Source organism: Mobula hypostoma, chromosome 5, assembly GCF_963921235.1.
Source record: "Mobula hypostoma chromosome 5, sMobHyp1.1, whole genome shotgun sequence".
NCBI lineage: Eukaryota > Metazoa > Chordata > Chondrichthyes > Myliobatiformes > Myliobatidae > Mobula > Mobula hypostoma.
In genome coordinates, this window is record NC_086101.1 from 113,923,691 (window position 1) to 113,951,430 (window position 27,740).

The 27,740-nt window shown below is 46.0% G+C and overlaps 1 protein-coding gene across 1 annotated transcript in view; it reads left to right on the plus strand.

The window, feature by feature from the left end:
* LOC134346937 (zonadhesin-like) overlaps positions 1–27,740 on the plus strand; it is a 153,685-nt gene that overhangs the window by 39,081 nt on the left and 86,864 nt on the right. The window contains exons 9-17 of the mRNA XM_063048811.1: positions 419–494; positions 5,506–7,824; positions 8,699–8,809; positions 11,600–11,724; positions 14,172–14,314; positions 16,663–16,806; positions 17,837–17,938; positions 23,291–23,460; positions 26,246–26,445. Of these exons, the coding sequence (XP_062904881.1) occupies positions 419–494; positions 5,506–7,824; positions 8,699–8,809; positions 11,600–11,724; positions 14,172–14,314; positions 16,663–16,806; positions 17,837–17,938; positions 23,291–23,460; positions 26,246–26,445 (3,390 nt within the window). The remainder of the gene's footprint in view (positions 1–418; positions 495–5,505; positions 7,825–8,698; positions 8,810–11,599; positions 11,725–14,171; positions 14,315–16,662; positions 16,807–17,836; positions 17,939–23,290; positions 23,461–26,245; positions 26,446–27,740) is intronic.

The window sequence follows — 27,740 nt, forward strand, 5'->3', positions numbered from 1 at the left end:
GGCTGTCTATTCATTTCCATAGATGCTACCTGACCTACTGAGTACCTCCAGCATTTTGTGTTTGTTACAATACGTAATTCAAATATGTCCTCACCAATGACTATACAACTGAAAAATACTGTATATCTCAACTTCTGACTGATAGAGGCCAGGGTGCCAAACCTAGTCTATGTGGGAAGTTACCTTCAAAGAACCATCCACTTGTACACTGATTCCATCTCCTCTAGCACGGAATTCCACCTACCATCCAGCATGAAAGTTTGAGGTGTGGGGCATTCTGAAATGATGGGAGATCTTTCTGCACTTTCCTTTAAATTCCAGCTGTAATATTTGGGGTGGAGGTGGACAAACGTTCATAGGTCAGACAGGGTGGGGGCAGACAGATCAGTGATCTAATCTGATATAATTCTTCGTCTAGTTTGTCTTTGAAGGTGTGGTAGGACAGAAGACTTCTGAAATCGCAGTGGACAAAGTCTGTATTGTGGCCTGCGACGGTATGGAACTGTTCAAATAATCTCACCTTATTTCCAAAACTCTACACTACTTACAGAATCAGGTTTAATATCACTGGCATATGTTGTGAAATTGTCAACTTTCTCTAATAATAGAGGGAAAAAAACTGAATTACAGTAAGCATATACTGAATTGATTGAACTGCTTGTCATATGAAGAGTGTCTGATGACTCAGGGCCTGTACTCAATGGAATTTACAAGAATGAGGGGTGACCTCATTGAAACATATCACACGCTGAAAGGGCTTGATAGAGTAAATGTGGGGAGGATGTTTCCTATGATGAAAAAGTCTAAGACCAGAGGACACAGCCTCAGAATAGAGGAGTGTCCTCTTAGAACGGAGATGAACAGTGATTTCTTTAGCCAGGGAGTGGTCAATCTGTGGAATTCTTTGCCACAGGCGGCTGTGGATGCCAAGTCTTTATGTATATTTAAGGCAGAGGTTGATAGATTCTTGATAGGTCAGGGCATGAAGGGATATGGGGAAAAGGCAGGAGACTGAGGCTGAGAGGGAGTTTGGATCAGTCATGATGAAATGGGGAGCAGGCTCAATGGGCCAAATGGCCTGATTCTGCTTCCATATATTATGGTCTTATATATGTATATTAAATAGTTAAATTAAGATACACAGTACAAAAACAGAATTTTTTTTAAAAAGTAGTGAGGTAGTGTTCATGGGTTCAATGTCCATTCAGAAATGGGATGGCAGAGGGGAAGAAGTTGTTCCTGAATTGTTGAGTGTGCGCCTTCAGGCTTCTGTACCTCCTTCCTGATGGTAGCAATGAGAAGAGGGCATGTTCTGGGTGATGAAGGTCCTTAATGATGGACACCACCTTTCTGAAATACTGCGCCTTGAAGATGTCCTGGATACTACGGAGGCTAGTGCCCAAGATGGAACTGACTGAGTTTACAACTCTCTGCAGCTTACTTCGACCCTCTGCAGTAGCCCCCACCCACCCACCCCCATACCAGACAGTGATGCAGCCAGTCAGAATGCTCTCCATGGTACATTTGTGGAAACTTTAGAGTTTATTTTAGGTGATAAACCAAATCTCCTCAAACCTCTCATGAACTACAGCTACTGTCTTGCCTTCTTTATAGCTGCATCAATATGGTGGGTCCAGGTTAGGTCCTCAGGACAATTGACAATGTTCTAAGGCAGGAGTTCCCAACTTTTTTTTATGCCATGGACCCCTTCCTTTAACCGAGGGGTCCGTAGACCCCAGGTTGGGAATGCCTGCTCTAAGATCTCTGTACTCCTTCAGTCTAGCATGGTCAATTAAAGTCATTCCACTGTGACACAGACCCACACCTCAGGGTTCAGTAACAACTTCAAAGTTCAATGTAAATGTATTATCAAAGTGCATTTGTATTCATTTTCTTGCAGGCATTCTCAGCAAATCCATAAAAGAATAACAACCATAACAGAATCAGTGAAAGACCGCAGTGACTTGGACATTCAACCAGACTGCAGAAGACAACAAACTGTGCAAGTACAAAAAGAAAGAAATAATAAGAATAAATAAATAAGTAATACGTATCAGTATCGTGAGATGAAGAGTCTTTGAAGGTGAATCCATGGATTGTGGGAACATTTCAATGATGGGGCGAGTGAAGTTATCCCCTTTGGTTCAGGAGCCTGATGGTTGATGGGTAGTAACTGCTCCTGATCCAGGTGGTATGAGTTCTGAAGCTTCTGTACCTACTTCCTGATGGCAGCAGTGAGAAGGGAGCATGTCCTGGGTGGTAGGGGTCCCTGATGATGGATATTGCTTTCCTGTAACAGTGTTTTATGTAGATGTGCTCAATGGTGGGGAGGGCTTTACCCATGATGGGCCATATCCACTAACTTTTTGTAGGATTTTCCATTCAAGGTCAAGTTCTATCCCTATCTCCATCAAAATCTTGAACCAACCTGAAAAAACCTTAATTAGATTATTAGATTAGATTAGATTAACCTGAGAGAGATCAGAGGAGAATGGTCAGGCTAGTTCAAGCTGATAGAGAAGTGACTGTAATGAGCTATCTGTGCCTGTCAGGGTTTGCAGGAGGTATGGGGCTCTGTGACTTTTACAGCACCTGAGATGGTTAATTGTTGTTTAATGAGAGTCGTTAATCATTTAGCATTCTTTGTGTTTTCCTTCAGCAAATCACTCTTTGAAATGCCGTTTCCGGAAGCTTTCTGTTTAAGCTTATGTTATTAAGTTTATGTTGGTAGGCTCTCTGATTCGGTGCTACCTGTATTATTTAAGTGGATGCCCGATTAGCGCTAATGACGGGGTCCTAGTTTTGGGAATGTTACTACATGCGGTGTTGCTTGGCTGAACCATCGATGTTCTTTTGGAATTATGGTGAATAATCATTGTAATATTCCCACAACCTCTGGACTCATTTTCAAGAATGCTTCATCTTACAGTCTTGATGCTTATGGCTTATTTATTTATTATTATTATTATTTCTTTCTTCTTGTATTTTGCACAGTTTGTTGTCTTCTGCAATCTAGTTGAATGCCCACGTCCGTGCGGTCTTTCATTGATTCTGTTATGAGTATTATTCTTTTATTGAGTATGCCATCAAGAAAATGAATCTCAGGGTTTTCTATACATTACTTTGAACTTCGAATAAACCCTTGCAGCCGTCTCTGCATCGAAATCTCTCTTTACTCCACACTTGGGTTCCGATATTTCCAGCGAGCATTGTGACACTAGCTCGAATAACCACAGACTAGAACAAACTGTTGGACCTTGAAGTGGATGGGCTACAGCAGCAGAAGACTATCAACACAATCTCAGCGGCCACCTTACTAGGTACAAGGGGCAGCTGATAAAGAGGCTGCTGAGTGCAGGCTTGTCATGCATTGTTCCATTCCCGTAGAATGCTAATTTTCATGGTGTTTACACCATGGGTGAGATTGCAGGCGTGGCATCCGGAGCAGTATACAAAAGTGCTGGAAGATCTGAAAGGTTCAGGCAGCATCTGTAAGGGGGTGCGTTCAGGCGACATTTTGGGTCCAAACCCTTCATCCAATCCAATCTAAATGAAGGGTCCCAACCCAAAACATCGACTGTCCTATTCCCCCTCCACGGATGCTGCCTGACCTGCTGAGTTCCTCCACTGCTTTGTGTGTTGAACTTGTTAGAAATAATACCTCCTGCTGCTAAGTCCCTAATCACTGGTACCCTCCCCATTCCTTCTCTCTCCCTCTGAATCGTGGGGGGGGGGGGTTAACAATTGACAACAATAAGGTGCAACAGTGTTGCAGTGGGCAGGGCCACCAGCTCACAACTCTAGGACCCCGGGTTCGCTCCCCACCTCCAGCGCTGTGCGTGTGTGTGTGTGTGTGTGTGTGTGTGTGTGTGGCTGTGCGTGTGTGTGTGTGTATGTGTGTGTGTGTGTGTGGCTGTGCGTGCGTGTGCGTGTGTGTGTGTGTGTGTGTGTGTGTGATTGTGTGTGTGCGCGTGTGTGTGTGTGTGTGTGTGTGTGTGTGGGGCTGTGCGTGTGTGTGTGTGTGTGTGTGTGTATGTGTATGTGTGTGTGTGTGTGTGTGTGTGTGTGTGTGTGTGTGTGAGACCGTGTGAGTTTTGTCGCCCCGCTGGGTGCTCCATTTGCCTCCCACATCCCAACAATGAGCATGGTCAATGGGTTAATTTCTCCCCCCCCCACTTCCACCCCCCGTGTGAGCAGTAGAGACCAGGGAGGGCGTTGATGGGAATGTGGGGAGAATAAACTTCGAGCAGAGCAAATGGTGGTTGATGTTCAGTGTAAACTTAATAAGACCATAAGACCTTCAGATAGAGGAGCAGAATTAGGCCATTTGGCCCATCGAGTCTGCTCCACCAATTCATCATGGCTGATCCATTCCCCGCTCAGCTCCGATCTCCTTGTATACTTCTTGCCCTAAATAATCAAGAATCTATCAACCTCTGCCTTAAGTATAGCCAATGACTTGACCTCCATAGCTGCAACAAATTCCACAGATTCTCCACTCTGTGGCTAAGGAAATTCCTCCTCGTCTCCGTTCTAAAAGGATGCCCCTCTATTCTGAGGCTCCTCTATCCTCTGGTCCTAGATCCTCCCACCATTGGAAGCATCTGCTCTATCGAGGCCTTTCCATATTAGATGGGTGCCAATTAGATCATCTCTCATTCTTCTGAATTCCAGTGAGTGACAGGCCCAGAGCCATCGAACGCTCGTTATATGAAAAGTCATTCAATCCTAATGGGCTGAAGGCCTGCATCTCTCTCTGACTCAGTTCGGCAGGTGGTGCAGTCCCCTTGGCTGGTTTTTCAGTGCCTCCAAGTGCACCCAATGCTGCCCCACCGCTTTCAGTTCATTGCCGAATACGCACTCTCTGCTTTTAGCCACCCTGGGACAGGTACTCCCCGGGGACAAGGGTCCTCTTGCAGCTTTGTAACCATAGCCGGACCTCGTGCAGTCAGTTTAACCTCTCCATACTGAACAGCACATTCAAAGTTCAAAGTCCATTTATTATTCATTATATAACCTTGAGATTTGTCTCCTAACAGGCAGCCACCAAACAAAGAAACCCAAAAGAACCCATTCAAAACAAGACTGTCAAACACCCAGTGTGCAGAGAGAGAAAATAAACAGGTCAGGCAAACAATAACCACAAGCAAATAGCACTCTTAACTGAAGTGTGCAAAGAGAGCCACTCAGTTCAGTGCAGAGCCAAGTCGTAGAGCAGCGATCTGACCAGCCATTGCTGGCCTCGGCCCCACCCCCACCCTGACCTTTTCAATCTGGCCCAGCAACTAAGTCAACGTCCAAACATTGGGTTCATTCACCTCAGTCCATTCTGAGGCCAGGTCCTCACTGCCTCGATTCGGCCTGTATCCGACCTTCGGATTTAGCCCAGCGCTTAAGTCTCCGTCTAAACATTAGGTTCATTCGCTTTGGTATGCTCCAGTGCCCGGACCTCATTGTGGATTAAGCTGACAGGTGACGATATTTACATTCTTCCTTTTACATCAGTTCCAGGTACAACAACCACAGAATATACGACAGTATCAACCACAGAATCTCCACCTACAACAACCCCAGAATCTCCACCTACAACAACCCCAGAATCTCCACCTACAACAACCCCAGAAACTACACCTACAACAACCACAGGATATACAACGGTATCAACCACTGAAACTACAACTGCAACAACCCCAGAATCTCCACCTACAACAACCCCAGAATCTCCACCTACAACAACCCCAGAAACTACACCTACAACAACCACAGGATATACAACAGTATCAACCACAGAATCTCCACCTACAACAACCCCAGAATCTCCATCTACAACAACCCCAGAATCTCCACCTACAACACCCACAGAATCTCCACCTACAACAACCCCAGAATCTCCACCTACAACAACCCCAGAAACTACACCTACAACAACCCCAGAAACTCCATCTACAACAACCCCAGAAACTACACCTACAACAACCACAGGATATACAACAGTATCAACCACAGAATCTCCACCTACAACAACCCCAGAATCTCCACCTACAACAACCCCAGAAACTACACCTACAACAACCACAGAATATACAACGGTATCAACCACTGAAACTACAACTGCAACAACCCCAGAATCTCCACCTACAACAACCCCAGAATCTCCACCTACAACAACCCCAGAAACTACTCCTACAACAACCACAGGATATACAACAGTATCAACCCCAGAATCTCCATCTACAACAACCCCAGAATCTCCACCTACAACAACCACAGGATATACAACAGTATCAACCACAGAATCTCCATCTACAACAACCCCAGAATCTTCACCTACAACAACCCCAGAAACTACACCTACAACAACCACAGGATATACAACAGTATCAACCACTGAAACTACAACTGCAACAACCCCAGAATCTCCACCTACAACAACCCCAGAAACTCCACCTACAACAACCCCAGAAACTACACCTACAACAACCACAGGATATACAACAGTATCAACCACAGAATCTCCACCTACAACAACCCCAGAATCTCCACCTACAACAACCCCAGAATCTCCACCTACAACAACCCCAGAAACTACACCTACAACAACCACAGGATATACAACAGTATCAACCACAGAATCTCCACCTACAACAACCCCAGAATCTCCATCTACAACAACCCCAGAATCTCCACCTACAACAACCCCAGAAACTCCACTTACAACGACCCCAGAAACTACACCTACAACAACCACAGAATCTCCACCTACAACAACCCCAGAAACTACACCTACAACAACCCCAGAATCTCCACCTACAACAACCCCAGAATCTCCACCTACAACAACCCCAGAAACTACACCTACAACAACCACAGGATATACAACAGTATCAACCACAGAATCTCCACCTACAACTCCCACAGAATCTCCACCTACAACAACCCCAGAAACTACACCTACAACAACCACAGGATATACAACAGTATCAACCACAGAATCTCCACCTACAACAACCCCAGAATCTCCATCTACAACAACCCCAGAATCTCCACCTACAACAACCCCAGAAACTCCACTTACAACGACCCCAGAAACTACACCTACAACAACCACAGAATCTCCACCTACAACAACCCCAGAAACTACACCTACAACAACCCCAGAATCTCCACCTACAACAACCCCAGAAACTACACCTACAACAACCCCAGAAACTACACCTACAACAACCCCAGAATCTCCAACTACAACAACCCCAGAAACTCCACTTACAACGACCCCAGAAACTACACCTACAACAACCACAGAATCTCCACCTACAACAACCCCAGAAACTACACCTACAACAACCCCAGAATCTCCACCTACAACAACCCCAGAAACTACACCTACAACAACCCCAGAAACTACACCTACAACAACCCCAGAATCTCCAACTACAACAACCCCAGAAACTCCACTTACAACGACCCCAGAAACTACACCTACAACAACCACAGAATCTCCACCTACAACAACCCCAGAATCTCCATCTACAACAACCCCAGAATCTCCACCTACAACAACCACAGAATCTCCACCTACAACAACCCCAGAATCTCCATCTACAACAACCCCAGAATCTCCACCTACAACAACCACAGAATCTCCACCTACAACAACCCCAGAAACTACACCTACAACAACCCCGGAATCTCCACCTACAACAACCCCAGAAACTACACCTACAACAACCCCAGAAACTACACCTACAACAACCCCAGAATCTCCAACTACAACAACCCCCGAAACTACAATGACAGCAACCCTAGAACCTCCAGCTCCTTCAGGTATGTCAAATCCAAATCCAACTGCAATGTGTAGCATCCACCGTAGTTAAGGCCGGCCTTTGTGGGTAACTAGAATCTTCACAAACAAGTTAGTAAAAAACCTAAAGATAACACTGAGAATTTTAAAGAGCGGGTATGGGTTTGTAAAAGGCATTGTTTGACTAACCAACCCAAATCGCTTTGTAAACATGTGAAAAATCTGCAGATGCCGGAAATCTAGAGCAATATGCACAAAATGCCAGAGGAACTCAGCATGCTAGGCATCGTCTATGGAAATGAATAAACAGCTGACGTTTCTAGCCGAGACCCTTCTTCAGGTCTGAAAAAGAAGGGGGAAGATGCTAGAATGAAAAGGTGGGGGGGGGAGGGAAAGCTAGGAGGTGATAGGTGAAGCCAGGTGGGTGGGAGAAGTAAAGGTTTAGAGAGGGAGGAATCTGATAGGAGAGGTGAGTGGACCATAGGAGAAAGGGAAGGAGGAGGGGACCCAGGGAGGTGATAGGCAGGCGAGAGGCCAAAGTGGAGAATAGTTAAAGTGACAGAGAAGATGGGTGGAGGAGAGAATGTGTTCATATGCATTTTTAAAGTGTTTGACAAACTATGTAAAAGAATGATTAACAGTGCTGATTATTATTTAATTATTTTGAGATCCAGTGCAGAATAGGCCCCTCTGGCCCATTGAGCCACACCACCCAGCAACCCCTGACAGCCTCAATTTAACCCCGACACAATCATGGGACAATTTACAAGGATCAATTAGCCTACTAACCAGCACATCTTTGGACTGTGGGAGGAAATTGGAAGAAATCCACAGAGCCACGGAGAGAATGTACAAGCTCCTTACAGTAAATCAATCAATCTGATTTTTGCCCAATAGGTTCCTGCATTATCTCTGGAGACCCTCATTATATCACCTTTGACAACAGGAAGTTCACCTTCTTGGGTACCTGTACTTATACCCTTACCAGGACTTGCCAGAAAGGCACAGGTACGTACGGTCAGAAGAAATGGTGTGGTATATCAGTATTAATGTCTTGTTATAGACCATAGAACATGGGAGTAGAGTTAGTCCAGAGGAACATCAAATCCACTCTGCCCTTCCATCACGGATGGTTTATTATCCCTCCCAACCCTGTTCTCCTGCCTTCTCCTTGTAACACTGGACAACAAATTTTTCCAAAAGTGTTGATTCCTCAGCATTTTTTTTTCCATTATGATAGACCGCTTGAAGCTGAACGCAAATGTCATTTCAGACAATTTGTAACACTTAGGAATTTGGAAAAACAAGAAATTAACTTTTATTGAATATAATGCGTTTAATTGCATAACGGTGCTGACACTTTGCAATACTTCAACTAAGCTAAAAGTGTTTTGTTGATGATTTTCTTTTGTACTCAGTGTTTGAGGCTTCTCGCTTTAAGACTCCAACAATAATCAGTTAACGTTGATGGATTCCAGTTGCACTGATACCGTTTCTCCATGACCGCAATGTCCTGGTGAAACCTTTCACCGTGCTCGTCACTGACAGCACTGAATTGCAGGGAAGAAATATAAATGGGAATGCAGAAAATGAACCTTTAGTGACATGTTGCACTTCGTGGTTTTGTGTGCTTGAAGCATGTTGCCAACCAACTGCACGTAGTTTGGTGCTGTGTAGTTGCCAAGAAAAGTTTCAGCTATATCCTTGAATGCCTTCAATGTGATTTTCTCTGGTCGCACTAGAAGTTCTTTGAATTGCCTGTCATTGATGACCTGTTTGATTTGTGGACAAACAAAAATTCCTTCCTTAATCTTGGCATCAGTAATTCTGACTTGAATTATGAATTGAAATGACAAATATAGGTGATTTCAATAAAATGATGCGTGATATGGAAACTTCACAGTGATTTTCATGATTAGTAGCCCAAAATCCATAAGATGCGCCCAAAAGTATTCAGTAAGCAAAATCTTTGTGTCCAGTATTACATCTGATGCCCTTACTAGAATATAAAAGCAAGGACATAATGTTGAGGCTTTATAAGACATTGGTGAGGCCTCACTTCAAGTATTATGCACAGTTTTGGGCCCCTTATCAAAGAAAGAATGTACTGACATTAGAAAAGGTTCAAAAGAGGTTCATGAAAATCATTCCAGGATTGAAAGGCTTGTCATATGAAGAGTGTTTGATGGCTCTGGCCTGTATTCACTGGAATTCAGAAGAATGAGGGAGAGAACTTCATTGAAATCTATCGAATGTTAGTGGGTGTGGAGAGGATGTTTCCTGTGGTGGGCACAGAGGGCCAGGGGCACAGTCTCAGAATCAAGGGATGTCCATTCAAAATGGAGAAGAGGAGGAATTTCTTTAACCAGAGGGTGACGAATACGTAGAATTTGTTGCCACAGGCGGCTGTGGAGGCCAAATCATTGGGCATATTTAAAGCAGAGGTTGATAGATTCTTGATTGGTCAGGGCATGAAGAGAAACGGGGAGAAGGCAGGAGATTGGGGCTGAGAGGGAAATGGATCAGCCATGATGAAATGGCAGGGAAGACTCGATGGGCCAAATGGCCTAATTCTGCTCCTATGGCTTCTGGTCTAATGTGAGTCCTGAGTCTCCTGTACTTTCCTCCTGATGGCAGCAGTGAGAAGAGAGCATGACCTGGCTGGTAGGGATTCCCGATGATAGATGCAGCTTTCCTGCCACAACGCTTTGTGTAGATGTGCTCAGCAGAGGGGAGGGCTTTACCCCTGATGGACTGGGCTGTATCCACTACTTTTGATAGGATTTTCCATTCAAGGCCATCTGTGCTTCTACACCCGTCAGCACCATGTCCTTCGGGCCACGCTGTCTGTGCTAGCCCCGACTCATCCCCTATTCCTCAAAGCATTTCCTATCCACGTACCAATCGACATGACTTTTATGTGTACCAGCTCCACCACTTCCTCTGGCAGCTCTTTCCAGATACGGACCACCCTCTGACCTCCAGAAAACCCTCCCCTTTCAGTTTAACCCTGCTCCCTCTAGTTTTAGACTCCAATGGGACCCTGAGAAAAAAACCATCCATCCTCAAGAATTTATAAATCTCTAACATGACCCCTCAGCCTCCTACGCTCCAAAGGAAAAGGTTGCAGCCTATTCTTCGTATAACTCAAACCCACCATCCTGGCAGCACCCTTGTAAGTCTTTCTGTACTCTTTCCAACTTAATCTGTACGTCACGGGCGCAGGGCAACTGGTGCATCTTGTGCTTGTTGGTATGCACATCTTGGAATGTCCAGCTGAGTGTGTATCTGCACCAGAGTGCCGTATTTCCAATGTGTGTGTGTGTGTGTGTGTGTGTGTGTGTGTGTATGTCCACACTTTTATATGTAAAACTGGACATCTGTCTGTGTGTGTGTCTCTCTCTCTCTCTGTCTATTTCACAATTCTCTCCTTCTCTTTTTTCCTATTTTTACATTATTTCCCCCATCCTTCTCTCTCTCCCTCCTTTCTCTCCCCTCTGCTTTCTCTCTCTCCCTCTTACAACCTTCCTGCCCCTCTCAAATATCCTTCCCCCTCTCTCTCCTCCTCTCACTCCTCTCCTCTTTCTCTCCCTCCCAGTCTCTCTCCTCCTTCCTCCTGTCTCTCTCTCTCTCTCTCTCTCTCTCTCTCTCTCCTTCCCCTTCACTTTCTCCACCCTCTCCTCTCACTTTCTCATTCTCTCTCCCCCTCTTCCCCTGCCTCTATGTTTCTTCCTGACCCTGCTTTGCGCTTTCCCAGGGCCTGGGTTCATCTCGTGACCCTGCTTTGTTGTTGTCTAGGTCCTTGGTTCACAATCGAGGGGAAGAATGAAGAGAGGGGTCTTCCTGGAGCAACCTACCTGAGGAAACTCTACGTCACCATCGACGGCCTCACCATCACTCTGATGAAGAACAGGAGGATTCTGGTTTGTTTTGCTGCACTTCCAGTTCGAGGGCTCTTGCCCGACCAGGGGACCAGTTACCTGAAGCAGTTTTATCTAGTCTGATGAAGGCATTTGGACTTAAGGTCAAACCAAGGTCAAAAAACGAGTCACTCAGAAAGTCAGACAGCATCCAAGGAGAGGAATAGTTTACACTTTTCCATAGATGCTGCCTGACCTACAGAGTTCCTCCAGCATTTGGTGTGTCTTGCTCTCCTTCCTTACCCAATCTGGGCTGCCGGTAACCCCTGCCCCTTCCCCCTGGGCTCAGCCTAGAGCCAATCAAGTAGTGACCATAAATGTCAGCATTGCCCCGTCCTGTGAACGTCTACATTTTTTCATGCGGAAACAGATGTTGAAGCATAATACTGGCCGTGGAGTTAGTGTTCTCCTCCCAATGAATTCTCTGTAGGTAATGGTTATTGAATTAATTCTTGTCCGCAACTCATTGACCTGCCCACTCTGCTGATTTACGGGTTAATGACAGCAGTGGTATCTGGTGTCCCCGCAGAACATAGAACAGTACAGCAGGAGAACAGGTCCTTTGCCTGTCGTGTCTGTTCCAACCATGATAACAAATTCAATTCAATCACGGTCTCTGTCTCTCCATTTCCTGCATACGTGCCTGTCTGAACGCCATGATCCTACCTGCCTCCACCACCACCCCTGCCAGTCTTTGCCAGGTGCCCACCACTCTGTCCAAAAGTAACTTGCCTGCACATCACTCTTTCCTTTCTCACCTGAAATGTATGTCCTCTAGTAAAGAAAGATTATCTTCATTTGTCAAATATATAATACTGTGTAAAAGTCTTACATATATACATCCAAGGTCTTTTGCAGAGTGCACACACTCTCTCACACACACACAAACACACACACACAATCACATACAATCACACAAACACACACACACACTCTCACACACACACAATCACACACTCACACACACGCACTCTCTCACACACACACAAACACACACACACACACACTCTCACACACACACAATCACACACTCACACACACAATCGCTCACACACACACAATCACACACACATACACACACACACTCTCACACACACACAATCACTCATACACACACACACACACACACACTGTCTCTCACACACACAAATCTCACACACACACACACACTCTCTCTCTCACACACACTGTCTCTCACACACACAATCTCACACACACACACAATCACTCACACACTCTCACACACACACACACACACACAATCACTCACACACACTCTCACACACACACACACACTGTCTCTCTCACTCACACACACACAATCACTCACACACACACTCTCTCTCACACACACACATACACACACACACAATCACATACACACACACACACACACACACACACACACACACACACACACACAGTGCCTAAGACTTTTGCTCAAGACTATATTTGTCAATGTGGAGCAGAGAGCGATTTTGTAAATCTGGTGGGAGCAAAGGATGTTGGGAATGGTGAGGGTGGAGCGTCACGGGAGGGGTGTGGGACAGGTGGCAGAGAAGGAGTGCCAGGGACAGGGTTGGAGGGATGCGGGGGTAATGCAGGAGCAGACACACCCAGCCCTGAAACACCAGGCAAGTTACAATGACCAATTAACCTGCTAACCAGTAGGTATTTGGACTGTGGGAGGAAACTGGAGCACCTGGAGGAAACCCACGCGTTAAACAGATATCAGAATTGAGTTCCAAACACCAACATCCAGAGCTGTGATGGTGTCACGTTAACCACTACGCTAGCATAGCGCCCTTTAGATGTAGAGTCCTAGAAAGTGAGTCCTTAGCAGAGAGAGATTTCGATGGACAGATGGGATGAAGGATTGGAAGGAGGAGTGGAAGGAAATCGGAGTTAGGGAAAGAGAGAAAGTGGCTCAGGGGAACAGGAGAACTGGAAAAGGAGAGGAGAATCAGTAGGAGATTTGGGAGGGGAGGAAATTGATGGAGAGAGAAGGAGAGAGGGAATTGGAAGGAGAGAAAGAGGGTTAGAATCTGAAGGAGAGAAGGTAGGATTGGGAGGAAGGGGAAATCAGAAGGGGAGAGAGAAAGAGAGGGGGAGAGACAGAGGATCAGAGGAGAATTGGAAATGGGGAGAGAAAGAGAGAGATTGAAGGAGAGAGTGGATTATATGGAAAGAGGAGGAGAGAGGGAGAGATAGGAGATGGTGAGGGAGAGGAGAGGGGGAGGGAGAGAGAGAGAAGGGAGGGGGAGAGGGGGAGAGGGAGAGAGGGAATGAGGGAAAAGAGGAAGAGGGGGAGAGAGGGGGAGAAGAGAGAGGGGGAGAAGAGAGATGAGGGCTACCTGAAATTGGAGCATTCAATGTGTTACATCATTGAGCTGAGGACAGAGACTTTCCACTTTGAGGTGTTCAGACACTGACTGATCTTCTGATTGTAGGTGGACCAGAAAAGGATTCGTCTGCCGAAAACCGTGGGGCGCGCCCACCTCTCTCAATCCGGCCAGTACGTGATTGTCAGCACCGACTTTGGGCTGCAGTTACAATATGACGGGAACCACTTTGTGAAGATACAAATCCCATTGTAAGTCCCATCGTCACAGCTCGACGTCCCCAAGTCTATCTCATTCAGGCCAGTCTCCTCCACAAAAGGCCAATCAGCCCATCGGGTCCATTCTGGCTCCCTGGTTGTCACCTCGTCAGCCCCATTCCCCCTCTTTCCTCCCCTGTAAATAACAATTTGATCTCCCTGACATCTGCTCAACAGCAGCTCTTTCTTTGCTGTGCCATCAATTTACATTACTGCAGAGTCTCAACCTTAAACGTTGACTGTCCAGTACCCCTCACAGATGCACTATATCCAGACATGGCCTTTCCGTTAGGGAGGAGGTACAGTACAATGCAGAAGTCTTAGGCACATATACACAGCTAGGGTGCCTAAGACTTTTGCGCAGTACTGTATTTATCAACGTGGAGCAGAGAGTGAGTTTGCAAATCTGACAGCAGACATCCCACCTCTCCTGGAAGTTCCGGGAGTCTCCCGCATATTAATAGTGGCTCCCTGATGCCCGCAAATTATATACAATGTCCCGGAAATCAATTTTTTTGAGAGAGAGAGTGACCACGAGAGAGAGAGCGAGATAGAGAGTGCATGCACGCGAGAGAGAGAGAGCATGAGAGAGCAAAAGAGGGAGTGTGAGAGAGAGCGTGAGAGAGAGAGCGAGCAAGAGCGACTACGAGAGAGCGAGAGTGCGCGCAAGAGAGAGAGCATGAGAGAGCAAGAGCGACGAGAGAGAGAGAGCGTGAGAGAGCGAGAGAGAGAGCGAGAAAGAGCAACCACGAGAGAGAGAGCAAGAGAGAGCGCGCGCAAGAGAGAGAGCAAGAGAGACAGCGCGAGAGAGAGCATGAGACAGAGAGTGAGAGAGAGCGAGCGAGAGCGACCACGAGAGAGAGAGCCAGATAGAGTGTGCGCGCGAGAGAGAGAGAGCGTGAGAGAGCGAGAGAAAGAGCACGCCATGGCAGAGTGTTCCAAAAAAAGAAAATATAAAACGTACGTCACCCCAGACTACACTAAAGTGTACCCCTGCCTAACAGGGGTCAAAATAATGACAGTGCTGCTCGCTGCACTGTTTGCAACAGTGACTTTTCTATCCCCCATGGTGGGTTAAGACTGTAAAAGTCATGTTGAGGTGAGTTTAACGGGTGTCATTCGTTCATTAGCATAGCTAACGTTATTTAAACTAGCTGGCTAGCTGCTAAGGAGCTACTCTATTGCAGACATCCCACCTCTCCCGGAAGTTCCTGGAGTCTCCTGAAAATTGATGGTGCTACCTCCCTGAAATGAGTTTTTGCAGGGTGGGATGTCTGTGACGGAAGCAAAGGATGCTTGGAATGGTGAGGGTGGAGCACCATGGGAAGGGTGTGGGACAGGTGGCAGAGAAGAAGTGCCAGGGGTGGGCGGGCGTGGTGTGGGTACAGACACACCCAGTCCTGAGACAAGTCTGCCCATTATCCTTTCACAGGTGCTGCCCAACCTGCTGAGTTTCTCCATCACCTTGTTTGTCACAGTCAAGTTTACTGTCACCTGCATAGGTCCATGTATGCCCAGGGGCAATGAAAAGCTAGCTTGCCACAACATCACAGTCTCAGAGTGTCAGAGACACAAAACGCACAAGGAAAACAAAATTAACATAAATTACACACAATTTTTACCAAGACAAACCCAATTAGAACAAAAAAAAGCCCATTGTCATTCACGGCTAAAGTTGTGCTGATTGATACAAGAAACTGAGAGAAGGTGACTTGGCCAAGATGGTGGGTTTGGTCCAGAAGACAGTATGGCCAAGATAGCAGGGATGGTCCAGATGGTGGCATGGCCCAGATGGTGTGAATGGTCCAAATGACAGCATGGCCAAGATGACAACATGATCTGGATGGATGATGGGGATGGCCCAGATGGTGCGGATATTCTTGCTGTAGTTTCTATCTTCGTGCTATCTGTTCCTCCACATTCCAGCATCTGTGTCTTCATAATGTTGCCAAGAAAGTACCAGAGGAACTCATCGAGTCAGGTAGCATCTGTGTAAGGCTGAAGTGTCAGGCCAAGACAGTCCAGGTGAAGGGTCTTTGACTCAAAGTGTCATTTACCCATTTCGCTCCACAGATGCTGCCAGACCCACTGAGTTCCTCCAGTGGATAGTGTATTGCTCCAGATTCTAGTGTCTGAAGTTTCACGTGTCTCCATAAAGTGCATCTCGACTATTTTGAAATATCTTTGCAAGCTCTCAGTTCGTGAAGAGTAGATACACACAGATCCTGAGAGAAGTTCACGTTGTGACCCTGTTCAGAGACCCAGGGAAGTTCTAACCTGGCAGTCCGACAGTGATCCCAGCCCTTGCCCATCTCGTAAAGGTCTCTCTCTGTCCCCTTCAGCTCCTACAAGGGCAAGATGTGCGGTCTGTGCGGGGACTTCAACGATAACCACAGTGATGACTACCGAAAGCCGGACGGCACAATGGCAGTAAACGATACTGTGTTCGGAGACAGCTGGAAGACAAAGGACGATGAGGATGATAGGTGAGGATGGAGGTGGGGGTGGGGGAGGGGAGGGAAGGTGGTCATCAGCCACTGAGCCCTGGAACAGAACTGGGCTCAATAATCAGGTATTCAGAGGACAGGTGGATTTTCCAGACTATTGGATATTAATTCCGAAAATATTCCAAGAGTTTTATTTCAGTGGCTACACAGTTCATTAGTTTTCCAGATGACCCAGTAATTTGTAAGGATGTGCCATAATATGGACCCCAGAGATTTCCAAAGGAGGGAGGGAATGGTGTCCCAGTGAGTTTGAACTGGAGTCTGTGTGTCAGACGGAGGGTGGACCCTGGTCTTTGTGTGTCAGAGGATCGGAGACCAGATGCAGTGTAGTGGTTAGCACAACGGTCTACAGTACCAGCGTCCGGGGTTCATTTCCTGTCGCTGCCCGTAAGGAGTTTGTACGTTCTCCCCGTGACTGCGTGGGTTTCCTCTGGGTGCTCCGGTTTCCCCCACAGTCCAGTCAGTAGGTCAGCTGGTCATTGTAAATGGTCCCGTGATTAGGCTGGGATTAAATCGGGGCGGAAGGGGGATTGCCGGGTGGCGCAGCCCAAAGGGCCTATTCTGCGCCGTTTCTGAATAAAATAAAAAGTTAAAACAAAAATTAAATGTAAAATAATAAATGGCAGTTAGCGTGACGCGATTGCAGCTCAGGCACAGTAGCTCAGAGATCAATCCCAGCGTCATCTATACGGAATCTCTGTACATCTCCTCCGTGACCGCGTAGGTTTTCTTTGGGTCCTCCCGTATCCTCCCTCGTTCCAAAGGTGTACGTGTTAACAGATTAATTGGCCACATGGGTGCAATTGGATGGCACAGACTCGTTGGGCTGGAAGGGCCGTGGACAGTGCTATATCTCTAAATTAAATTCATTAAAATTTGAGAAAAAACAATCCTCCCAAAGTAGAGCCACTGAGCAGTTGACAAACCAGGCATGTCCGTTCCTGAAGTCAGCCCACATCCAAGTCTGGCTACCACCCATCAGTAACACAAGTCCCTCTCTGTGTTCCAGCTGCCGATCGATTGACCCTGTTCCGTGCAAGGACGAGATCTACGACAAGGTGACCGGGCCTGACCAGTGTGGTCTCATTACTGACCCAAATGAACCATTCAGGTAATGGGAGCAAGCATCAGTCAGGGATAACTCCTTCTGCCATGCACATAACCAGGAGTCTCTCAGGGATGGTGTCTGGAATTGTGTCAGTTTCTCAAGGATTGTCCGAGGGTCTTGGGGATGGTCTACAAGGGTCTCTGTGACGGTTTCAGTATTTTGAATATTGTGTCAGAGTCTCAGGAATTATCTGAGGACTTCTGTGACAGTTTAAGGATTTCAGGAATTGTTTAAGGGTCTTGGAAATTAAGGGTCTCGGAAATTGTGTGCAAATCTCAGGGATGATCCGAAGGTCTCAGGTGTGGTCTGGAGGTCTCACAGATGGTCTGAAAGTGTCAGTGATGATCTGAGGGTGTCTGGGATGGTCTACAAAATTCAAGGATGTTCTAAGGATGCTCGGGGTAGTCTGGGGGTCTCAGAGATCATCTGCGGTTCCCAGGAATTGTAAGGGGGTATCAGAGATGGTCTGAGTACGCCTGATGACGTTAGACATGGACAGACATTTTTAGCTCTCAGGGCTAACATTGGCTGAACCAAGAGTTGAATGTTGTTGGAGACTCCAGTAGGACTAATCAAAGGAAAATCCATCGGTGTTTCAAGGTGACATGACCCCTCTTCCTGCACAACCCAGATACTTTGGCATTGTTTTGGCTGATTCACAGCCCACTTTATCCTTATGATGCTGAGGTAGATCTGAGGTTGTGCTGGGACACATCATCAGTGATGCAACCTGAGGTCATCGGGTGTTTCGAGTCTTTCAACATCAGACACTCTCACCCAGGCAACCCAGCCAGGGTTGACCAGGCCCTGGCCAGTCTCCTCCCCCCCCCGCCCCGCATTGGTCCACGGGTCACACCTCCTGATCCATAGCCATCTGGAGCCTCTCTCAGCAGCCTCTGTGACGGTCCTGATGGCTCTTTTCTTTGCAGTCCCCATAATGCCAAGGAGAGAGTAGGTTCTGCAGTGTGAGCAGCCAGTAAAACCTCTATAGGCTCGCATCATGAATGACGCTAAGCCACATTCACGATTCATCGACCCCTCTCCCATTAACCAGTACTGTCCTTTAGCCATTGATTGGAACCCAGCTGATCACTGAGCCCATTTTTCCATTAATGTAACACATATGGTAGACCAATTCAGCATAAGAACAGATTGTCAGTGTGGTCCATGATGTCAATTTAAACTAATTCCATCTGCCTGTTCACATTCCATATCCCTCCATTCTCTGCCTGTTCACGTGCCTGTCTCATCATCATATAACGTGTGTAATCATGGTCTTTCCATGACCATAATTGTTCTCAGGCAAATTTTTTTACAGAAGTGGTTTCCCATCACCTAGACTGACTATTGTTGTTTTGTTCATGGGAGCTTACTGTGTGAAGCTTTGACTGCTGGCTATCCTACAACAATGATTGACTGTAAGGAAATTTGGGATACTTCAAGATGTATTCATCCATATGTGTCGTATGATGTGGGCGATCATGGTCTTTCCATTACCACGATTGTTCTTGGCAAATTTTTCTACAGAAGTGTGAAACCCCCTTTTTACTGCGTGTCTAGAGATGCTGCTCGTTAGCCCCTCACTGGACTCAGCGTTGAGAAAACTACCCTTCTCAAACTCCATACGTCTAGGGTCAGTATAACTTGGGTCCCACCAAAACCCGGAAGTTGGGATGTCTCGACCACTCGAACCCCGATTGTGCAAATACTCTGTAAATACTGCCGCCACACAATTAACTGTCTGGAAGGAGTAACAGATCATACACTGCATACAATTATAAAGGAAGTATATTTACAAATCTTGGACTTTATCAAACAGTTTGATATATAAAAAGGGCCCACTACAGTTACCCTAGTCCAAATGTGCACATAAGTTGGAGATCATCTTGATATTGTCTGTAACTTGTGTGCTGGACCCTCCGTCTGCGTGAAAGCACACACCATCTTCTTATGTTGCTCGAAATCTATCTTGAACAAACGGGCTCCCCCGTGGGAATATTGGCCCTTCCTCCTTGAAGCCATTCATCTGCACAAAGTAACACACATCAAAGTTGCTGGTGAACGCAGCAGGCCAAGCAGCATCTGTAGGAAGAGGTGCAGTCGACGTTTCAGGCCGAGACCTTTCGTCAGGACCTCTTCCTACGGATGCTGCTTGGCCTGCTGCGTTCACCAGCAACTTTGATGTATGTTGCTTGAATTTCCAGCATCTGCAGAATTCCTGTTGTTTTCGTCTGCACAAAGTACCTTGTGCAAAAGGGACGGCATCCTCGGCCATCTTCCCTCCTGTCTTCACCCAGCTCCCAGCAAAAAGACCTCGGCCCACACCAGTGTCTGTCACAAAAACCTCTCCACCCAGCATTCTCTAGAGCTTTCTCCCAATTCCACCATCCTGATTGGCTGACACAACAGTGCTAAACTGAACAGCGTAGCCCCTTATCTTTAGCTCAAACCCAAACATGCTAAAAGCAGAACAGACTGCTCTCACAGAACTGTTAAAATGAAATACCTACAGTATAGCAGTAAAAATCTTAACCAAGGCATTACAAGTGATTTGCTTTTGCACTTTTCTGGGAAAGACAGGTGACCCCAGCCATGATCAGTACTCTTCAGAGATTGTCTGCCTGGCATCAGTGGTCACATAAACAGTACTTGTGATCTGCACCGGCTGCTCGTACGACCATCCACCACCCGCTCCCATGGCTTCACGTGACCCTGATCTAGGGGGGAGGGGCTAATCAGGTGCTACACCTTGCCCAAGGGCGACTTGCAGGCTATCAGAGGGAAGGAGAGCCTTGCACCTCCTTCGGTAAAGATGTATCTCCACTCTGCCACCCAGATGTCTGTCTAAAGTCCTCAGATGTTGCTATCATATCTGCTTCCATCATCCCCCTGACCAGTCTGTTCCAGGCTCACACCACTTTCAGGTTTAATATCACCGGCACATATTGTAAAATTTGCTGTCTTTGCAGCAGCAGTACAATGTAATACATAATAATAGCGAAATGACTCTGAATTACTGTAAGTGTGTATATATAAAATAGTTACATTAAATAAGTAGTACAAAAACATAAATAAAAATGTAGTGAGTTTGTGTTCATGGGTTCAATGTCCATTTAGGAATCTGATGGCAGAGGGGAAGAAGCTGTTCCTGAATCATTGTGTGTGTGCCTTCAGGCTCCTGTACCTCCTCCCTGATGGTAGCAATGAGAACAAGGCATGTCCTTGGTGATGGGGTCCTTTATGATGGACACCACCCTTTTGAGGCATCTCTCTTTGAAGATGTCCTGGATACTAGCAAACCCATCAGCGACACCCATCTCCCCTCCATGGACTCTGTCTACACTTCTTGCTGCCTCAGTAAAGCAGCCAATATAATCAAAGGCCCCTCTCACCATAAACATTCACCCTTCTTCCTTCTCCCATCTGGCAGAAGATAAAAGAGCCTGAAAGCACATACCACCAGGCTTAAGGACATCCTCTATCCTGCTGTTCCAACTCTACTAAACTCTACTCTCGTACCCTGGTACAGTAAGTTGGACTCTTGACCTCATCGTGGTCTTGTGCTTTATTGTCTCTCTGCAGTGAAATTTCTCTGTAACTAGAGTCATAGAGTCATAGAAAATTACAGCAGAGAACAGCCTCATTGACCCATCTAGTCCATGCCGAACCATTTAAACTGTTTAGTCCCATCACCCTCTCTGACACCATAGTCCTTCATACCCCTGCCATCCATGTACCTATCCAAACTTGTGTTAAACCATGAAATTGAGCTTGCATGCACCACTTGCACTGGCAGTCCATTCCACACACTCACGGACCTTCTGAATGAAGAAGTTTCCCCTCATGTTCCCTTTAAACTTTTCCTCTTTCACCCTTAACCCATGACCTCTAGTTGTAGTCCCACCCACCCTTAGTGGAAAATGCCTGGTTGCATTTACCCTATCTGTACCCCTCATAATTTTGTAAACCTCTATCAAATCTCCCCTCAGTCTTTTATGCTCCAAGGAATAAAGTCCTGACCTGTCCAATATTTCCATATAACTCAGCTCCTCCAGACTCAATAACATGCTTGTAAATTTTCTCTGTATTCTTTCAACCTTATTTACATCTTCCCTGTAGGTAGATGACCAAAATTGCACACAATACTCCAAAATAGGCCTCACCAAAGTTTTATACAGCTTCAACATAACATCCCATCTCTGGTACTCAATACTTTGATTATGCATTCTGTTATTGTTTTCCCTTGTATGACCTCAATATACTGTTGTAATGAATTGATCTGTATGGATGGTATACTTCTACTGTACCTCAGTAAATGTGATTAATCGATTTAACCAGATGGGCCCCATGTTATTGATAAGTTGGAGAACTGTGTACCCAGGCGACTGGGTCAATGAAGGCTCTCGGCCCGAAACATCGACTGTTTATTCCTCTCCATAGAACATCGAACAGCACAGCACAGAAACAGGCCATTTGGCCCACAGTGTTGTGTCGAACCAGCTAAAAAGTAAATCAAAAACATCCAAGCACTAATCCCTCCTACCTACCTTGAGGCTTTATCCCTCCATCTTCCTCACATCCATGTGCTTATCCAAACATCTCTTAAAAGCCTCTAATATATTTGCCTCTACCACCGTACCAGACAGCGCATTCCAGGCATCCACCACTCTGAGTAAAAAAACATCCCCCTTGAACCTACCACCTCTCACCTTCAATGTATGCCCTCTGGTATTAGACATTTTTACCCGGGGAAGAAGATACTCCTGCTGGCGGTTGGGGCAGCAATGAAGGTCCTCCATCTCTGGTGGTGTTCAGGGCTTCCTTCATCATGTCAGTAGCTTCCTCTCTGTTTTCACTACTGTCAGTCATGCAAGTCCCGGGTGGAGACTCAGGAATGCCATCACACTCAGATGTAGAAGGATTCTTCATTGCTGTTTCCATAACAATTTTGTTTGACCAGTCAGGGTTGTTAACCTTGAGCTGAACCCCCGAACCTGGAGGACTGGAGGACCACTCTTAGTCTGGCCTCTACCCTTTGACCTGCTCGGCATGGTGACCTTACCAAGAGCCAAAGCATAAAGCCCTGACTCCAGCCAACATAGCTCTCTGGGTCACTGAGGCATGCAAACCTCCAAATCCAATGACAACTTTGTGGTCCTCTTGGAGGTCATGATAGCACACACCCTCTAAACCAGGCAGCGTCCTGGTAAACCTCTTCTACAGCCCCTCCAGAGCCTGAACACCCTTCCTATAATGGGGTGACCAGAACTGTATGCATCTTGACCTCCTGAGTTCCTCCAGCTTTTTATGTGTGTTTGGGATGAGCCCGGGATAAAAGTTTGTTCTGTTTTGCAGAAACTGCATCCATGTCGTGGATCCCAAACACTACTTTGACAACTGCGTGTATGACATGTGCCAGTTCCAGGGGCTCCAAGATCCCCTCTGTGACCATCTGCAAGCCTACACAGATGCTTGCCAATCCGCAGGGGCAACCGTTGACAGCTGGCGAACCCCTGGCTTCTGTGGTAAGTCAACGTCAACTTTGTTATCACGTGTGAGCGCATGTGTGCACAGGTGCAGTGAAAATGTTACATAGCCACATAGCATCAGATACACAAGGTTCACTTACAAAAAAGTTCAATGTAAGTTTAGCAAGAATCAGAATCGGGTTTATTATCATAACATATGTCATGATATTTGTTGTTCTGCAGCAGCACAGTGCAATACATACAAATTACTATAAAATTATAATAAGAATATATAGTAGTACTACATATAGTTCTATTATATAGTAGTTATATATATATATATATAATACTATGTAAAAAGTTTTAGGCATACTATAATAGTAATGATTTTATGTACTGCACTGTACTGCTGCTCCAAAAAAAAATGAATTTCATGACATATGCGAGTGATGATAAACCTGATTCTGGTATAAGTCTCTATTGTGGACTGAGAGTGGGAAGGGGGCAGGGAATCGTGGTTTGGAAAAGGGGAAGGGAGAGGGGAGGGAGCAGGAAGCACCACAGAGACATTCTATAACGATCAATGAAACACATATTTGGAATCAAGTGACCTTGCCTGGTGTCTGCTTCAGGAACCGTGTCATCTACAAGCGGACTAACCGCGTCATCTACAAGCGGACTAACCATGTCACCCTCATTGTTGTCCAAATCATTAATATAAACAGCATCGAACCCACCACCGACTCCTGTGGCACATTTGGAATTAGAATTGGTTTATTGTCGCCTGTACCGAGATACAGTGATAATCCTGTCTTGCATGCTGTTCATACAGATCGGATCATTACACAGTGCATTGAGGATGAACAAGGAAAAACAATAATAATGCAGAATAAAGTGTAACAGCTACAGAGAAAGTGCAGTGCAGGCGGACAATAAGTTACAAAATCACAACAAGATAGATTGTGAGCTCAAAAGTCCAAAGAAAAGCTCAAGCAAATAAGGTGCAAGATCATAACGAGGTAGATTGTGAAGTCCAGAGTCTGCTCGCTACAGGCTTCCAGTCTGAATGAAAACCCTCCGTTACCACCCATTGTCCGTGACAGTCAAGCCAATGTTATGTCCACTTGTCTAGCTTACACTGGGTCCATCCAATCTAACTTTTAGGATGGTAAACACAAAATACTCTGCAGATGCTGGGGTCGAAGCAATGCGCACAACATGCTGGAGGAACTCAGCAGGTCGGCCCGAAACATTGACTGTTCATTTCCACGGATGCTGCCCAACCTGCTGAGTTCCTCCAGCGTGCTGTACGCGTAACTTTTAGGATGAGCGTACCAAGTGGTAATCCTGCCAAAGTCTTTATAGACAACTTCTACCACCCTTCCCTCATCCATCCTCTTGGTCACCTTGATATTAGTATTGGTTTATTATTGTCACATGTACCAAGATACAGTGGAAACCTTGTGTATACAGATCAATTCATTTAGTGCATTGAGGTAGAACAAGTTAAAACAATAACTATGCAAATTAAAGTGTAACAGTTACAGAGAAAGTGCAGGCAAATGATAAGGTGCAAGATCATATCGAGGAAGATTGTGAGGTCAAGAGTCCAAAATATTTATATTGTATCTGCCTCCACCACCACCTCTGACAGCACATTCCAGGTAAAAATAAATTAATAAATAAATAATTTGCCCCACTCATTTCCTTTGAACTTACCCAGTATATCATGGGTAAAGCCCTCCCCACCATTCAGCACATCTACATGAAACACTGTCATAGGAAAGCAACATCCATCATCAGAGATCTCCACCAACCAGGCCATCTTCTCATTGCTGCCATTAGGAAGAAGGTACAAGAACCTCAGGACCCACACCACCAGTTTCAGGAACGATTATTACTCCTCAACCATCAGGATCTTGAACCAGAGGGGATAACTTCACTTGCCCCATCACTGGACTCTTCCCACAACCTATGGACTCACTTTCAAGGACTCTTCATCTCATGTTCTCAATATTTATTGCTTAAATATTTATTATTATTATTTCTTTCTTTTAGTATTTGCACAGTTTGTTTTATGCACTCTGGTTGAACACCCTAGTTGAGCAGTCTTTCATTGATTCTGTTATGGTTATTATTCCATAGATTTATTGAGTATTTGTTGAAAAAAAAATGTGTGTATGTGTGTGTGTGTGTGTGTGTGTACTTTGATAACAAATTTACATTGAAGTTTGAACTCTAACCTTAAATTTTGACCCTGGGAAAAAGATACCGGGTGTCTACTTTACTCTGTGCCTCTCCTAACATTAAAGCTGCTATCTGATCTCTCAGCCTCCACCACTCCAGAGAAAACAACAAAAAGTCTGTCCAATGTCTCATTATAGTACATGCCCTCTCATCAGCATCCTGGTAAAATTCTTCTTGTCTCTCTCCAAAGCCTTTGCAAAGTCTACACAACCTCTCCTTGTAATTCACATGCCAAATCCAAGCAACGTCCTGGTAAATGTTGATAAATCTTTTTTACAACCTCTAAAATGCTCCTCTTTTCTCTGCCTCCTCTACCACCCCTGGCAGTGCACCCACCACTCTCCCTGTAATTTACCACACATCTCTTTGGAAATTATCCCTTTCACATAAAGTCTTAGACATTCTGACCCTGGGAAAAAGATATTGGCTGTCCACTCTCTCTATGCCTCTCATTATCTTATTGGTGAGAAACAATTTTCCACGGCGAACCTGCACTGCCTAGCCCTAATCCGCCCTTGCCTTCTCAAGTGCATGTAGGCCCTTAGCTCTCTGTACCTCCTGCTTCAGAAACTGATCGCATTCTGTTCTGTCTCAGCTCCAGACTGCCCGCCCAACTCACACTACGATCTCTGCGTCAGCCTGTGCCCTGCGACCTGCACCCAGCCCAGCGGGGGCAGGTGCCAGAGCAAGTGCGTAGAGGGGTGCGCGTGTGACTCGGGGTACGTCCTCAGTGACACGGAGTGCGTCCCTCTCTCTGACTGTGGCTGCACCGACGACCAGGGCGACTATCACATGGTGAGTAGCTTTATCAGTCCAGCTGAAACCAACCCCCACCCCCGCACTGTGTCACTGAAGTGAGGGACATCCCCAAGCCCCTCCTTATCTGGAGCCCACAGTGTCAGAGGCAAGGTTCTAGCATAGATAGAAGATTGGCAGACTAGCAGAAGCCTGAGAGTGGGGGTAAAAGGAGCCTTTCAAGATGGCTGCCGGCACATAGTGGTGCCCTCACTTGGAGTATTGCGAGCAGTTTTGGGCCCCTTATCTAAGAAAGGATGTGCTGAAACAGGAGAGGGTTCAAAGGAGGTTCATGTGAATGATTCTGGGATTGAAAAGCTTGTCACATGAGGAGCGCTTGATGGCTCTGGGGCTCGATTCATTGGAATTCAGAAGAGTGAGGGGTGACATTGAAACCTATTGAATGTTGAAAGGTCTCAATAGAGTGTATGTTGAGAGGAGGTTCCCTATGGTGGGGAGTCTAAGACCAGAGGACGCAGAAGTCTTTTTGTATATTTAAGGCAGAGGTTGATAGAGTTTTGATTAGTCAGGACATGAAGGGATACAGGGAGAAGACAGGAAATTGGGGCAGAGAGGGAAAATGGATCAGCCATGATGAAATGGTGGAACAGACTCGATGGGCCAAATGGCCTAATTCTGCAGCTGTATCTTATGGTCCTATCTGGATGAAGGAACCCATGGTGTTGTGGCCAGGATAGCAGGAGGGAACAAGTGGCAAGTGGTATCAAGGAGACAAGGAGACTGCAGAGGACTTGGACGCACTAGGAAGGTGGCAGATGGAATCCAGTGTGGGAAGTGTAGGGCTGTGTACTTTGGCTAGAAGAACAAAGGTGAAAACTACTTTCTGAATAGGTTGAAAATGCAGAAATTGGATATGCCAAAAGACATGGGTTCAGCCTTCCTTTAAGGTTAACTTGCAGGTCGAGTCAGTAGGAAGGAAGGTAAACGCGATGTTAGCTTTCTTTTTGAGAAGACTAGAATATAAGCAAGGATGGACTTCCAAGGCTTTATGAGGCACTGGTCAGATTGCATTTGGAATATTGTGAGCAATTTTGGGCCCCTTATCTCAGACAAGATGAGCTGGCCCGGAGAGCGTCTGGAGGAGGCTGACGAGAATTATCTTGGAAATGAAAGGGTTAATGATGTGAGCTGGGTTTGATGTCTCTGGGTCTCTGCTCGGTGGAGCTCAGAAGGATAAGGCAGGAAACTTGTCAACACGTCTTGGATACTGGAAAGTCTGGGTAGAGTGGATGTGGACAGGATGTTTCCACCAGTGGGAGAGTCTAGGACCAGAG